Source organism: Clupea harengus, chromosome 4 (assembly GCF_900700415.2).
Source record: "Clupea harengus chromosome 4, Ch_v2.0.2, whole genome shotgun sequence".
Lineage (NCBI taxonomy): Eukaryota > Metazoa > Chordata > Actinopteri > Clupeiformes > Clupeidae > Clupea > Clupea harengus.
The window spans coordinates 31,343,776-31,358,846 of NC_045155.1; the positions used below are offsets into that span (position 1 = coordinate 31,343,776).

General features: G+C 44.6%; 1 protein-coding gene across 1 annotated transcript in view; it reads left to right on the plus strand.

The window, feature by feature from the left end:
* Positions 1 to 9,277: 9,277 nt before the first annotated feature.
* The window catches only part of LOC105912002 (adenosine receptor A1-like), a 7,893-nt gene continuing 2,099 nt past the window's right edge, over positions 9,278 to 15,071 (plus strand). The window contains exon 1 of the mRNA XM_012840912.2: positions 9,278 to 10,588. Within this exon, the coding sequence (XP_012696366.1) occupies positions 10,248 to 10,588 (341 nt within the window). The 5' untranslated portion in view covers positions 9,278 to 10,247. The remainder of the gene's footprint in view (positions 10,589 to 15,071) is intronic.

The following is a 15,071-nucleotide window of genomic DNA, read 5'->3' on the forward strand; positions in this document are numbered from 1 at the left end:
ATATATATATATGTATATACCTTTTACCTTATACCTTATACACATATACACATTGTAGATGTATTCGCCAACATACACACACACTGTCTGTTGAATTCATTTCAATTCAGTACAATTTACCAATCATATAAATCATATCCGTGTGAGCTATGGCAATGTTCTCCTATCGTGAGTTACGGTGATGCTCTTCTCCTAGGGCAGGCCATCACATACTCTGCAGCTGAGCTTCTGCACTTGATGTCCTTCATGCCCAATAGTATGGCTATTTTTACTGAGGAGATGCATTTTCATCCTTTGACATGTTTTTTTTAATTTTCAAAAAAATGATAATAGAAAAAAGGCCTACCGTATTGAGGCATATTTTATGCAGTTGAGAAGAAAATGTTCCTTAATTTCCATCTCTTCTACACAGTATCTACAAGTTCACGTATCGCTGGGCACCCAGATTCTATTGTCGATTTATAAATTGTTGGTAGATTTGATTTCTTCCTCCCAGAATATATCCAATATTAATTATTTACATGCACCTGATTAATGTTAATGTCATATTTTGGAAAGTGAGTTATGTTGTTGATGTTATTTCTGTTATTTTGAAAGCTTTGTAGCGGTAGGTATCATTGTAACCAAATCAAATCAAATCAAATCAAACTTTATTTGTACGGCGCATTTCATACAAGGAAGTAACACAATGCGCCTCACAGTAGGAAAGAAAGGGGGGGGGGGGGTTACACTTGTATAAAACACACAGATTTTCAAGAGATAAATGAATAAAATAAAATAAACGTACTAACCGCACTGGCACCGTAAAGGACTACTCAGCACGGTCATCGTCAAACTAAGCTGCTGGGGGGGGGGGGTTACAAACACTTGTAAAGAGACACAGATAAGTAAATAAATAAATAAATGTTACATTAATGTTAAATAAATACATTTTACAAGTTACAAAACACTTATAAAAAGACACAGATTTTGCCAGAGATAAATGAACAGGAAATTACGTACTAACCGCACTGGCACCATAAAGGACTGCTCAGCACAGTTATCGTCAAACTAAGAGACAGCTGCTGGGGGGGGGGTACAAATGCTTGAAAAGAGACAGAAATAAGTAAATAAATAAATGTTCCATAAATGTTAAATACATTTTACAGTGAGTGATAAGCGAGATCAAAGAGGTATGTCTTAAGTGCATGTTTAAAGGTTTCAACCGTTTCGGCCATTCTTAGGTATTCTGGCAGAGTGTTCCAAAGGTTGGGGGCATAGAAACTAAAAGCTGCTTCCCCATGTCTCTTTGTCCTGGCTTTTGGAACTGTTAGAAGTTCAGTGCCGGAGGACCTCAGGGATCTACTGGGTGTGTACCTTGAGAGCATGTCTGTTATATATTCAGGTGCATGACTATGGAGTGATTTATAGACTAGTAGGAGAACCTTGAAATCTATTCTAAAACTAACAGGTAGCCAGGTAGCCAGTGCAGTGAAAACACTTCGAGGCACTTTTGGTGACGTGAAGGGGAGAGGAAGCCTCCTCAGCTCTCAGAGGCTGGCCAGGGTGGAGGATGTTCTATGTTGTTGATGTTATTGATGTTATTTTGTTTCTCATGGTCATGGTGGAGGATGTTCTATGTCGTTGACGTTATTGATGTTATTTTGTTCTCACTGATATGGCCAGGGTGGAGGATGTTCTATTTTGTTGACGTTATTGATGTTATTTTGTTCTCACTGATATGGCCAGGGTGGAGGATGTTCTATGTTGTTGATGTTATTGATGTTATTTTGTTCTCATGGTCAGGGTGGAGGATGTTCTATGTTGTTGACGTTATTGATGTTATTTTGTTCTCACTGATATGGTCATGGTGAAGGATGTTCATTGTCTTTGTCTGAATTGTAATCACAGTAGTTCTGTGTAGCTCCTGCACCACTGCCTATAGTCAAGACCACACAGTGGTCCCCAGGTCTCATGACCATATAAGGACATTGGGTTGATTACGGAATCAAATATTTTAAGCAAGAATTTAGTTGGTGGGTTGAATTTGTAAAGATGTTTTTTTTTTTTTGAGTAAAAACAAACCTATCCAACCTCTACCTCTCTCTGTCTCTCTATCTCCTAACTCCTCTCTCTTTCCAAACTTTCTCTATCTCTCTCTCTCTCTCTTCAACTTCTAACTCTCTCATTCTCTCTCTCTCTCTCTCAAACCGCTCTCCCTCTCCCTCTCTCTCTTTCTCTTTCTCTCTTTCTCTCATTCTCTCTCTCTCTCCTTCCCTCTCTCTCCCTCTCTGTCTCTCGCTCTTCTCGCCTACAGGGCTGCAGGGCACCCAACCGTGGCCCTCAAAGCCCAGAGGATGACATAACACTGACAAGAGCTGCAGATGCTTTATGATGTGCACTTCTCTCTCACTCTCTCAGTGTGTGTGTGTGTGTGTGTGTGTGTGTGTGTGTGTGTGTGTGTGTGTGTGTGTGTGTGTGTGTGTGTATGAGAGAGAGAGAGAAAGAATTTGAGATAATGTTTTTGTGTGTCTGTGTGTCTTTGTGAGTGTTTGTTAGTGTATGTGTGTGTTTGTGTATCTTTGTGTATCTTTGTGTGTGTGTGTGTGTGTGTGTGTGTGTGTATTTCTGCACTGCAGATATGAGAGATATGTGTTACTGTGCATTCATGAATAGGAGCAGAACAGCCACTACACACACAACAGGAAGAGGACATCTGTGATGGTAATCTAGGTATGGTTTATCATCTCCTATGTGAGCTGGATCCCAATGTGTACCCTTCTGGAGAATCCCATTTAGACACACTCGGATAGCTAATTACTCAAGGTCATCAGGGTCATGGGGCCTTGCTAAACTGCATACATGTGGGCCTGTAGAGATGCAGGGGTTAATGTGTAACTGCACCCCCACCTATGAGCCGAACTCCCTCTGCATCCCTTTAAAAAAAAAATGCTAAAAGGAGGGCAAGGGGCTGAGGGGGTCGGGGGAGGGTGAGACACACTCATGGGTGGTTGGGGGAGGTGGGCTGCCCAGTTCATGACATGGATGTATACCAAATGGTTGTAGATACGTCAGCATTGGCCTTGCGAGGTTCAGGGGGATTTGAACTAGTAGATGGCGTACTGAGGCAATGGGAGTTTGGTCAATATTTATACCAGCACTGATGTGTTTCATCACAGTTCAGTCATTTCATTTAGTTTTTTCATAAAGTATCCATCTATCTATCTATCTATCTATCTATCTATCTATCTATCTAGTTTACAGCTCCAGGGTGGAGTTACACTTTAACTCTATCCTACAGTGGGATGCTGTGTGTGTGTGTGTGTGTGTGTGTGTGTGTGTGTGTGTGTGTGTGTGTGTGTGTGTGTGTGTGTGTGTGTGTGTGTGTGTGTGTGTGTGTGTGTGTGTGTGTGTGTGTGTGTGTGTGTGTGTGTGTGGAAGGAATCCCACTTGTCACGTACAACACTGATTTCCTTTTTGTTAATAACGATATACTCCTAGACTGCCGACATCTGTCATGCATTTCTTCCCTTTCAGATTGACGGAAGGTTTTGCCGACAAGGTTTTGACAGCTCCGTATTTCTATTTGAACATGTTGGACAGCCGAACAGTAGGCAGGACAGCTACTTTTTCAGCCTGTTGATTTCTAGTCTGAGAAAATTCTCTATTCTGAATGGCAGTTTGACTGCGACCTGACACGGTAAAAATCAGATTTTTGATTTGTACTCGTATCATGGTAGGCCAGTGGTTACTCTACCAGACACCCAATATGAGAACAGAGACCTGGTATCAGCCAAGTACAACCCTTAACCCTAACCTGATACCAGTACTCATAGCCTACTTGTCTCACCCACACATGAACAAGTAATGGGCTTCACATTTATGCCAAACCGATGGCGGTCTACTTCTACCAGAGCCCTGCTGGCCTTAGCCCCAAGGTTGATCCGGCCCTTTGTGCAGGTACGCAAACATCTCTTGTGTGTGTGTGTGTCTGTGTATGTGTTCAGCTTTGCAGAAACACACCCAAGTCTTGTTGTGGCTGTGTTTCCTCAAACGATCCATCACCTCATTGCTGCTGGGCAGAAGATAAGGAGTTCACAACCTTTACTGTCGAACACACTGCAGCGGCCTGTCTCACTATGAGGGTGTGGTGGTAACGTGTGTGTGTGTGCCAGGTGTGTGTTAACAGGGTAGTGCTGGGTGCTGAGGCTGTAAAAATGGCGGCGTTGCACCAGGTTTTAGAGCTGCTGAGAATAAATTGGGTCTTGGCAGTAAAGCTCTTCCCATATGGACAAAAGGTTTGTGAAAAACATGTAGGAATCACACATCTGTGATAAGTCCTTGCATTCACACGGCACACTAAAATCTTCGCAGGGGGGAGGTGTTAACAGGGGGTGCAGATGATTGTGTGAAGTCTGAGTTGGAGCGGGTGAGGGGTGTGAATGTGGGGTGATCAAATCTTTCTATGTTTTAACACACTGTTTGTCAAATATACTATATATAAATGAACATATATGAATTTTAAAGCCTTTTTCCGTGTGGGCTGGCACGTATCTGCTTCAGGATGCTCTGTTTATCTGGAGAGAGGCAAACCTGTCCCTGATCTCCCGTAAATCACAGCGTAAGCTGCTTGGCACAGAGGTGTGTGTTGTGTGTGTGTCTGCGGGGAGCCTCTGAGCTGCCGTATTTCTGCCGCTCGTTGTTGTTAACGCTCGTTAGCCTTGGCTGTGTCTGTCTGCCTGTCAGTTGGGTGAGGTTTTTGTATTAGCCTTGGCTGCATGGGAAAAGGGAAAATCCCAACAGTAAGATAGATTCTGGCAGCGCAGGCCCTCTATGTCTGTCGAGAGGAGCAGGAAATAGATGAATGAATGCACAATTGTTTAGCAGAGTTCTTCGACAGCTAGTCTATTTCCCCTGAGTTAAACTACACAGTTCTCCCGGTCTCACTTTATATATTCCACACTCTGCTTCTACAGATCTACTACTCTTGCTGAAGAGATATAGCAGGCAGTTAACGCTACACTCACACACACACACAAACACACATACACACACACACACACACACACACACACACGCACAAACACACGCACGCACGCACACACACACACACACACACACACACACACACACACACACACACACACACAAACAAACACACATACACACACACACTCACATACACACACGCACATACTGTCGATACATACACACGCATACATACACACACACACACACACACACACACACAATTTCTCTTTCTCCTTCTCTACTCATTCAGCACAATTCTGTCTTGTATTATGTGAAGTAATTTGAAATAATGACTGAAAATAATTACTTCATTTGTGATTCGACCCTAATCAGCAGTGATAGCCCTCAACACTGATACAGTCTGTGACTATCAGCCTCTCTCTCGCGCCCTGCCCTCAGCTCTTTTACCTTCACTTGATCCCGCCGCATGAGTCACTCACTGATATGCAGAGGAAACACTGCTGAGAGAAATCTAAGTACAGCAATACGATTGTGAACACTACAGACCACTGCCAGTTCTGGACCAGAAAACCAGGCCAGACCAGGGCCACAACCAGGCCAGATCAGGGCCAGAATCGGGCCAAATTAGGACCAGACTGAGGCCAAACTAGAGATCGTTTCCAGAGCCATCTCCTCTCATTGATTCTGATCTACTGTAACATGATCCTCCGGAGGAAGTTCATGTCTGACCTCTAATATCTCTGCTTCAGTTTAGAGGCAGCGCTGTACCAGTGTGCCCAGTTTAGAGGCTGCGCTGTAGCAGTGTGCCAGTGTGCCCAGTTTAGAGGCTGCACCGGTGTACCAGTGTGCCCAGTTTAGAGGCTGCGCTGTAGCAGTGTGCCAGTGTGCCCAGTTTAGAGGCTGCACCGGTGTACAAGTGTGCCCAGTTTAGAGGCTGCACCGGTGTACAAGTGTGCCCAGTTTAGAGGCTGCACCGGTGTACAAGTGTGCCCAGTTTAGAGGCTGCACAAGTGTGCCCAGTTTAGAGGCTGCGCTGTGCCAGTGTGCCCAGGGCTCGAGATGAGTATGAAGGGAGTATGCTATCCTCCCTTGGAAACATTTTGTTGTATGTCTGTCTGTGTGTCTGTGTGTGTGTGTGTGTGTGTGTCTGTGTCTGTGTCTGTGTCTGTGTCTGTGTCTGTGTCTGTGTCTGTGTCTGTGTCTGTGTGTGTGTCTGTGTGTGTGTGTGTGTGTGTGTGTGTCTGTGTCTGTGTGTGTGTGTGATAATGCCTCTGGGCAGCGTGTGCTTTGTAGTATGCATTTCTCTGGGCCGTAATGTGAACTACTGATGAACTCTCTGGTTTCACCCTGGGACTTTTAAAAAGAGTCTATTAAACCTCTGGAACTATGTGGCTAAAGGATGCGAGATAAAAGCCAAGATGACAAGATGCGATCTACACAAGCCAGTGCTGGGGAGACATCTCTCTGCTTATACCGCCCTTTCCCCTTCAGTGTGTCTGTGTCTGTGTCTGTGTCTGTGTGTGTATGTGTGTGTGTGTGTGTGTGTGTGTGTGTCTGTGTCTGTGTCTCTGTCTGTGTGTCCGTGTCCGTGTCCGTGTCCGTGTCCGTGTCCGTGTCCGTGTCTCTGTGTCTCTGTGTCTCTGTGTCTCTGTGTGTGTGTGTGTGTGTGTCATCTCTCTGCTTATACGGCCCTTTCTCTTCATACTCGCTAATCAAGGAAGCCATTCATCACTTAATGCAACAGCCATCCAGCTGGGACTGAGATGCCCTGCATGGGATCACACTCACCCGCTTCTCTCCTTCGTCCCCTGGCCTTTCTGCTGGGGGATTTACAGCTCTGTCTTAGATGTGTGGATGACTGCCAGGGACTAATAGGTAGAACACTTCATCGTCTTCCTCTCTTTACCAGTGGGAGAGTCAGTTTCACTGGGTAAACATGGCCATCTGTTGCTGCCAGGCCACCATGCTGAGGGCTCCCAAGCCGCTGTAACGCAACACGCGGAAAAGGAGACTGCCGGGAGACAACGGCCGGAACAGGACAGTGGTTTTGGTTTTCAGCACCATTAGACAGGGCACATGTTGTTTTGAACACAGCATGTGCCCAATCTTTGTACACCATCTTGATGACATTATTAGAACAGAAAGCTGATTACAATCAGAGGTTGGAATTTTGAAGGGGTCGGGAGTTTGAAAACAAACCGGACATTTCTTTAAGTCTCTCTATTGGTTATTCAGAAATGTTTGCGATGCAAAATTCAGCTTCAAAATGTCCCTGGTTGTACATAGTCAGTACTGTTGGAATAGCTATGGGTTGACCTATGCCAATATTTATCTCATTGGTATTGTTTGATTCCCGGAATCTAAGCATCTGATTGGTAATATCCTTCTGCTGAGGGCTGCAACAGCGACAGTGAGGATTGGCCTGAGCCATAGATCTGTCCCAGACCTTTCGAGTATTCGTCTGACTGTGCAGCCCATCCAGGCAGGTTATAAATCAGCATTTTATATGTGTTGTGTCATGTATACGGCAGACTCACGTCACGCGTGAGCAGGGAACTGTAAAAACATCACACGAGTGTGTCGTGACCTGCCATTTCTGCTGCTGTCATCTGTTTGTGTATGGATGTGGTGGAGACACATCAAACTCCATGTGGGGGGGGGGGGGGGGGGGGAGTAAGCTCTTCTATAACTGTTGTTGTTTGTCTTTGTGTTCTTATTGACAGATGTGCAGTGGAGCCGATGAGCTCTGAGCACAGGGACGCATGGAGTGGGGGACCTGGGTGTCCATAGGGAAGTGTGTGTGTGTGTGTGTGTGTGTGTGTGTGTGTGAGAGGAAGAAAGCACGCATAGGCTTGTGTGTGTGTGTGTGTGTGTGTGTGTGTGAGAAGAAGAGAGTGTGTTGGGAAGTGTGTGTGTTAGAGAGAGAGCATGCAAAGGCTTGTGTGTGTGTGTGTGTGTGTGTGTGTGTGTGTGTGTGTGTGTGTGTGAGAGGAAGAAAGCACGCATAGGCTTGTGTGTGTGTGTGTGTGTGTGTGTGTGTGTGTGTGAGAAGAAGAGAGTGTGTTGGGAAGTGTGTGTGTTAGAGAGAGAGCATGCAAAGTCTTGTGTGTGTGTGTGTGTGTGTGTGTGTGTGTGTGTGTGTGTGTGTGTGTGTGTGTAAAGGGCAGGAAAGGAAGCATCTGGGCTTCTCATGGGCTGCAGAGACGCCTCAGGGAGCTCAGGGGTCCCTATGGGACTAACGGGAGGATGTGTGTGTGTATGTGTGTGTGTGTGTGTGTGTGTGTGTGTGTGTGTCTGTGTGCTCAGGTGCCTATGGGACTAACGGGAGGATCGAACCCTGATAAGCCTGAGAGAGTTGTGCTTGCTCATTGAAGAACAATTCATTTGTGCAAACATTCCAAATTGTTCGATTCAAACCGTAATTCCAGCGCCCACGTATGTTCGCCGGCAACGACCTCAATAGAAAATTTGAGAACGTTTGCTATTCTGAGCGCATCTGCATACCCCTGGCCCAGAACCCACTCGCACTGGGCCCTGAGTCCGAAAGCCACTCTCTCTCTCGATCGCTCGCTCGCTCTGCCAAAAAAAAGCCAGATGTGCAGAGAGGCCGGGCGGCGGCGCTCTCTATCTGGGTCTCCTCTATGTCCAAATCAAGCCACTGGGTCTGTGAGGAACCCAAACCCACCAAGGCCATAGCTCACAGGTCCTCAGGTGGAGGGTCAAATCCAGCCCCACTCATATTAAGTGTCTTTAGGTAGGCTACTATGCACTTTATAATGAATTGATATTACAATGCACTTTCAATAATTCTACATGCTGTTACTAGATGTTGCCTGCTTTGGATTATGTGCTTTTCGCAGTCTACTTTGGGTTAGGTTTGGGATTAGAGTTAGCAGCCCAACATGTAATAATATTAACTTATATGTGAAGTGCATAGTGATATTTATGATATGGCAGCCTTAGATCTTATATTGCATACATTTAATAAAGTAATTTAATATAAACTGGGACCAGCAACCCCAACCCCAAAAGACTGGGCTGGCTGAATTTGTGTTTTTTGTAATCTCACACCCATCGCTGAGAAAGACACCCACCTGGGTTTCCCGCATGGACAGAAAAATTGTTTTTGATATCATGAGAGATCAAAGCAATGAACACATTTTCCAACTGTATTACTCATAAAAAAGATTGTTTTTATTTAGGCTATCAAAGAATAATTTTCTTCCATAATGAATTGCTTTATTAGTTTGTATACATGTGCATTTCAATTTGTTCTTGTCTTTCTTTATAGCCATATCATATGCCTGAGTGAATATTTGGCCCACTGTAAGCTACGGTAACACGCACGTCATGCGACTAATAACTCCTAATGTGGGAAGAGTTATTGCACAATGAATAGCTGGTGTGCCTGAACACAACAATCCATATATTGCAAACAGCCGCAATGGAAAAACCTGCTCAAAATGCGTATTGTAATTGACACCGTCGGTGTGTACTCTCCAAGTCATTCACTTCAGCCGTGTTTGGGACAGTCGGAGCTGTATCTCCCTCGCTCTAGGCGTTTTACACGCGAGGACCAACTCCCTTTCACTGGAACTGGTGGTTTGAGGGGATTCTTATCACTACACCATTCTCGGAAATTATAGTAAACCTAGGATATCCTCTCGGGCAATCATATACAACAGTTACAAGGGAGAGTGAGGACTGGATGAAAACAAACGCGCTCCGCTATTTTGAGAGCTATTTTGGGTCACCGCATTGCTTTTGCTCCGAAGACAGCCGCGGAACAGAAACGGAACGGCAGCCCGTTACGTTGGAACCGCTGTGCATCGGACACCACGTTCGGCGCTTTAATGGGCACTTTTGTCTATCTTTTCCGTGGCGTAGAGTTTTGCCAAGACATTACCAAGCGAGTAACAACAAAGGAAGATGTCATTTTCTAATGTGTGGGAATAGACATGGAAGAGCAACTGCTTCAAGCGCAGGTGGATAGAGAGGTGCTACATTGTCTCACGCGAAGCTAACAAAGAAAAGACCGGCAATATCAAGAAGCTACAGTACAATATTGAAGTATAAGTATTGTTTTTTAACAGCATGTGAAACTTCCAGAATGAACTGGACTTGAATTGAATTTCAGCAATATTGTAATGCTTGTCAATTCAAAATTTGATTGATTTATGGTTCGGTGGGTTATTTTTATTCCCCTTTGTGCTAAAACTGTTTTGTAATTTTAAAAGCATTTTTCTTTTGAGTTTGATTTTCCATCGACCGTAAACATGCCCGGAGCTCTCTCCTCCTCCCAAGCCGTGTACATCGGAATGGAGGTGGTGATTGCCATGTCTTCTGTCATCGGAAACGTGATGGTGGTATGGGCTGTAAAAATTAACAAGTCGTTGAGAGACACCACGTTCTGTTTCATCGTCTCGCTAGCCCTGGCTGACATTGCGGTGGGGGCTTTGGTCATACCGCTGGCCATTACCATCAGTATCGGACTCCAAACTCACTTCTACAGCTGCCTCATGGTAGCGTGCACGGTGCTAGTCCTGACGCAAAGTTCCATCCTCGCCCTCCTGGCTATCGCGATTGACCGCTATTTAAGAGTGAAGATCCCGACCAGGTAACGAGAACTTCACTGCCCAGCTTTGTTTACGATTAGGGCGCATTAATTGTTTTATGTTGCTTGCAGTAAACAGCCAAGATAACACACATCTTAAACATAACATATTCAGTGGCGGAGATACACATTTCCAAACGTCATGAAAATGGTGGTTTAATGACCACTACTCGATGTGTAATAGCACGCAACGTGTTGTTTGACTGTAAGCCAGGGTTGGTATTCGCTGACTGAAGCTGCTCTGTCGGGCGTAAAGTGTAGTTCATGAGGACGCAGATGCCAGAGCATAGATGTGCCAGTGACCTGCATCTGGACCAGAGAATCACATTGAATGTTGCTTTTTGATGTGTTGTTGTTGTTGTTTTTTAAACCAGTCCTTTTAAATTGGGAAGTAATTTGCAGAGATATTGGGTCATGCTTATTAAGTCATGCTTGTCTTCCATGGAATGGAGTCACCATGATGACATGATAGATAGAATAATGGCGGAACAATGTTCTTTTAACTTAATTTCCTCTTGTAGGGTTTTTCCGTGGTTTGCCTCATGGGGTGTTTGGGCTACAAATGGACACATTGAACACTGAGTGGAAACGGCCATTTCCTTTTGTTAAATACCATAATGAAGACCAAATACACTGAAACTGGATAATGGCCAATACTCAGATGTTTGTTTTCCTGTATTCCTGCCCACTGCAGTGATCCCCATGGTCACCCAGAGGATTAAGCAGGGTGCAGTAGCAGGCCAAAAGGGCCACGGTCTGGTGCACAGAACCGTTTTGGGTCAGAGCTTTATCCGGTTCAAAGTTGGGCCTCACTGCCAGTTGGTAAAGATGCTTGGCGTTTCGCCTTGCTGAATCACAGCCTCTACAATCAACACCTGAGGCTGGGGCAGGTATAAATCCTCAGGCGTTGCTATTCAGTGCTGAGACGCTTCAGAAGACGTGCCCTTTGCCCCACGCACCCAGCGAGGACCTGGGGTCAAAACCCCCCATCACTCTCACCATTAGGGTCTGTCACAGGATACGGGTACTGATGGGTCTCTACGAGTGAAAGTGACAGTTACAGTTACAGTGGTGCGCCATGACACGTTTGTAAGTGCAGACAGCGTGTAAGCGGAGCTGGGGGGAGTCTCACCAGGAAGTGGAGGCATGTTCCCTATAAACCAGGCTATTCTCTTACAGTGTATCAATTCTCAAGGTCGCCGCAAACAAAGCCAGATACAGACATGACGACCTCAATCAGAATTAGGTCTTTTGTATGCAGCGGAGAAAACTTCGCTACTGTCAGGGCTGTAAATTCAATACATCACCACTACATACTGAGCGCCATAAATTACAGAAGCAGTCAATAGTGCCTATGGTACAGGAAATTAAGTCCTATTTTTTGAAGGACAGAGGTGGCGTATTTGACAGTTAAACCAACCTTCAATTTTCATTTATGAAGGCAATACGTCTGGACAGTCCTTGGTGTGTGTGTTCGCCTGCGCATGTGTGTGTGTGTGTGTGTGTATGTGTGTGTGTGTGTGTGTGTGCATGTGTGACCAAGGTAAATGCATGTGAGTGAAGAAGCCACATGGGAGAGTAATGCTGGCTGTTTATAGAGCATGGGTGCTATACCATGCGTGCCAACTGTCTTTCAAACTTGGCTGACAGTATAGTGCTCCAACCTGATTGGATGGCTGTCTTGTCTCTGGTGCATTGGGAGGGGGATGGGCGTGGGGCATCATGAAAATCATGTTCAACGGCTGAACACGGGATCTGATGTAATCTTTAACCCCACGACCCAACGTAAGTTACAAAAAAAAAAAAAAACATGCCAGCTCAGGCATGAAAGAGTCATCCATTTTTAATTGACCGAGTGAGAGAGTAAGGGGGTTGCAGGTCCATTAATTTATTTACCACAAGAGGATGTTTCCTTTGTGGTGTGCTTTCTCAGCCGTGAAAGTTGCCACAACCTTAATTGCAAAACACATGCTTGACAATTGCGAGACAGACATGTTTGACTGACACCACTGGACGCAATTAAGTAGCAAAGGCAGAAAGCCTGATGAAAGAGAAAGAGAGGTGTGAGGACTAGCGTAGCGACATCGTGAGTTAGCCTCAGACAGAAAACACCGGTACATTTGTACAAGGGTACGGGAAGACAGAGAGAGATCTCACTGTGTCAGGATTACGCCTGTGTGTCTGTCAGATTAAAAGGTTCTGTCAGAGTCCATGTTTCAACACAGGGCTCACAAAGACCAGACAATGAGATTGTGGAAGAGAGAGGGCCGCGGTACATTTGTACAAGGGTACGGGAAGACAGAGAGAGATCTCACTGTGTCAGGATTACGCCTGTGTGTCTGTCAGATTAAAAGGTTCTGTCAGAGTCCATGTTTCAACACAGGGCTCACAAAGACCAGACAATGAGATTGTGGAAGAGAGAGGGCCGTGCTGGGTGCGTAAAATCAATTCTCTGTCGTGGCAGAGAGAGAGGAGTCTAGCTACTGATGCGAATATGAAACCTAATTGAAAGGGGAACAGGACAACTCAAAAGTATCCTTCTACAGATACCTCCATTACGACCTGAACGAGACAGATGGGACCACAGTGACTAGCTTTTTGAAGGATGACTTTTCCAATAAGACATATGGTCAAAGGGCGTTTATCAGCAAATGCATTCATTGTTGATTCAATAACAAGAGTGGGAGAATTAGAAGACAGAAGAATTAGAAGACAGATTCTTCACGTTATGGACAATCATAATTTTTTTTTATAAAAAGTAGTTGAGCCGTCCAATTTAAAGCCTTTCCCCAGTCACTGTAATGAGATCATGTGGCACTGAGCGTGTCATATCTTAAACCTCTCCGACACAAGCTACTAAAGATAAAATGGCTGTGTTAATGTTTGTGTTACTTAGTTAGGCACAATGAAGGTTTTTCCCATATCCCAGAGAGGGTTTCCCATATCCCAGAGAGGTTTTTCCCATATCCCAGAGAGGTTTTCCCATATTCCAGAGAGGTTTTTCCCATATCCCAGAGAGGTTTTCCCATATCCCAGAGAGGTTTTCCCATATTCCAGAGAGGTTTTTCCCATATCCCAGATAGGTGTTCCCATATCCCAGAGAGGTTTTCCCATATCCTAGAGAGGTTTTCCCATATCCTAGAGAGGTTTTCCCATATCCCAGAGAGGTTTTCCCATATCCCAGAGACGTTTTCCCATATCCCAGAGAGGTGTTCCCATATCCCAGAGAGGCTGATTGCCCACTCACATCTTCTCACATCAGTCGTTGATGCCAGTGCTGAGCAAACAGCTGAAAGACATAGTAGCATTAGCATTAGCATTAGCCTGATCTGATGGACTAATATGTCACCCCAGCAGCTGAAAATCTACAATAGGTTGAAGAAAAAAATGTCTTGTATATAAATATATATATATATATATATATATATAGAGAGAGAGAGAGAGAGAGAGCTATATATAAGTAATGCAATAAAATAAAATGATTGCAAGAAATAAATCTGAATTATACTGTGTTTGGTCATGATGTGATGAACATGGTTGTGACTGAGGCTCGATACGTATGTTTGCCTTTGAGTAAGTGGGTTCCACCCAGCCGATCTGACTAGTCTCTAGGGAGCAGCGCCAGTGGATTTTCAGCATCAGCAATTCAGTTTTCATCTCCATAACAATTATGAGAGTTTAGCCAATGCAAGGTGTGAGAAATCAAAGCGTTCCTAGAATAGCACACTGCGAGTAGACAGGGCGTAGCGCCAACCCCATCACCCTCGTATGCCTGGAACCTGTTCATTCAATCTTGTTCACCGCAACGCAGTTTTTGTGGAACCAAGATACTGTATGAAATCAATTTGTGGTGATGAAAATTGAGTTTCATTAGATTCTGCACATTTGAAGTGTGGTTTGGTAGACGGTTCAGAACATAAACATGCTGGTCATTAGCTTTAAACAGTCTATACTGTACATCTATGGCATATATTGAGCGGAGAGGATATAGCAGAGGGACGTTATTTGGAGGAGCGTTCATTACAGTAGATCAGTGACATTTCATTAGGTTTGTTCTCATCTGGAGGTGATCATAATCTTATCAATAATCAATAATTACCTCCTCTTATAACGGAAAATCATTTTAAGCATGCAAACAGATAAGTATTTTAAGCATGCATGCAGCACGGGCAGATATGACTTAACAATATCTGCATACTTAAATGCAGGTTAGGAGTTTAAGCACTAAGTACTGTATTTCTGCATACTTTAAATGCAGGTTAGGAGTTTAAGCAGTAAGTACTGTATTTCTGCATACTTAAATGCAGGTTAGGAGTTTAAGCACTAAGTACTGTATTTCTGCATACTTTAAATGCAGGTTAGGAGTTTAAGCAGTAAGTACTGTATTCCTGCTGAAAAGTGAGCCTCTACATGCCCCTGGCCAGGGTGCTGAAACGCCTCGCCGCGGCTCTGCAAAGATCTCCTGTGTGTGCAGGGATCATGCAGC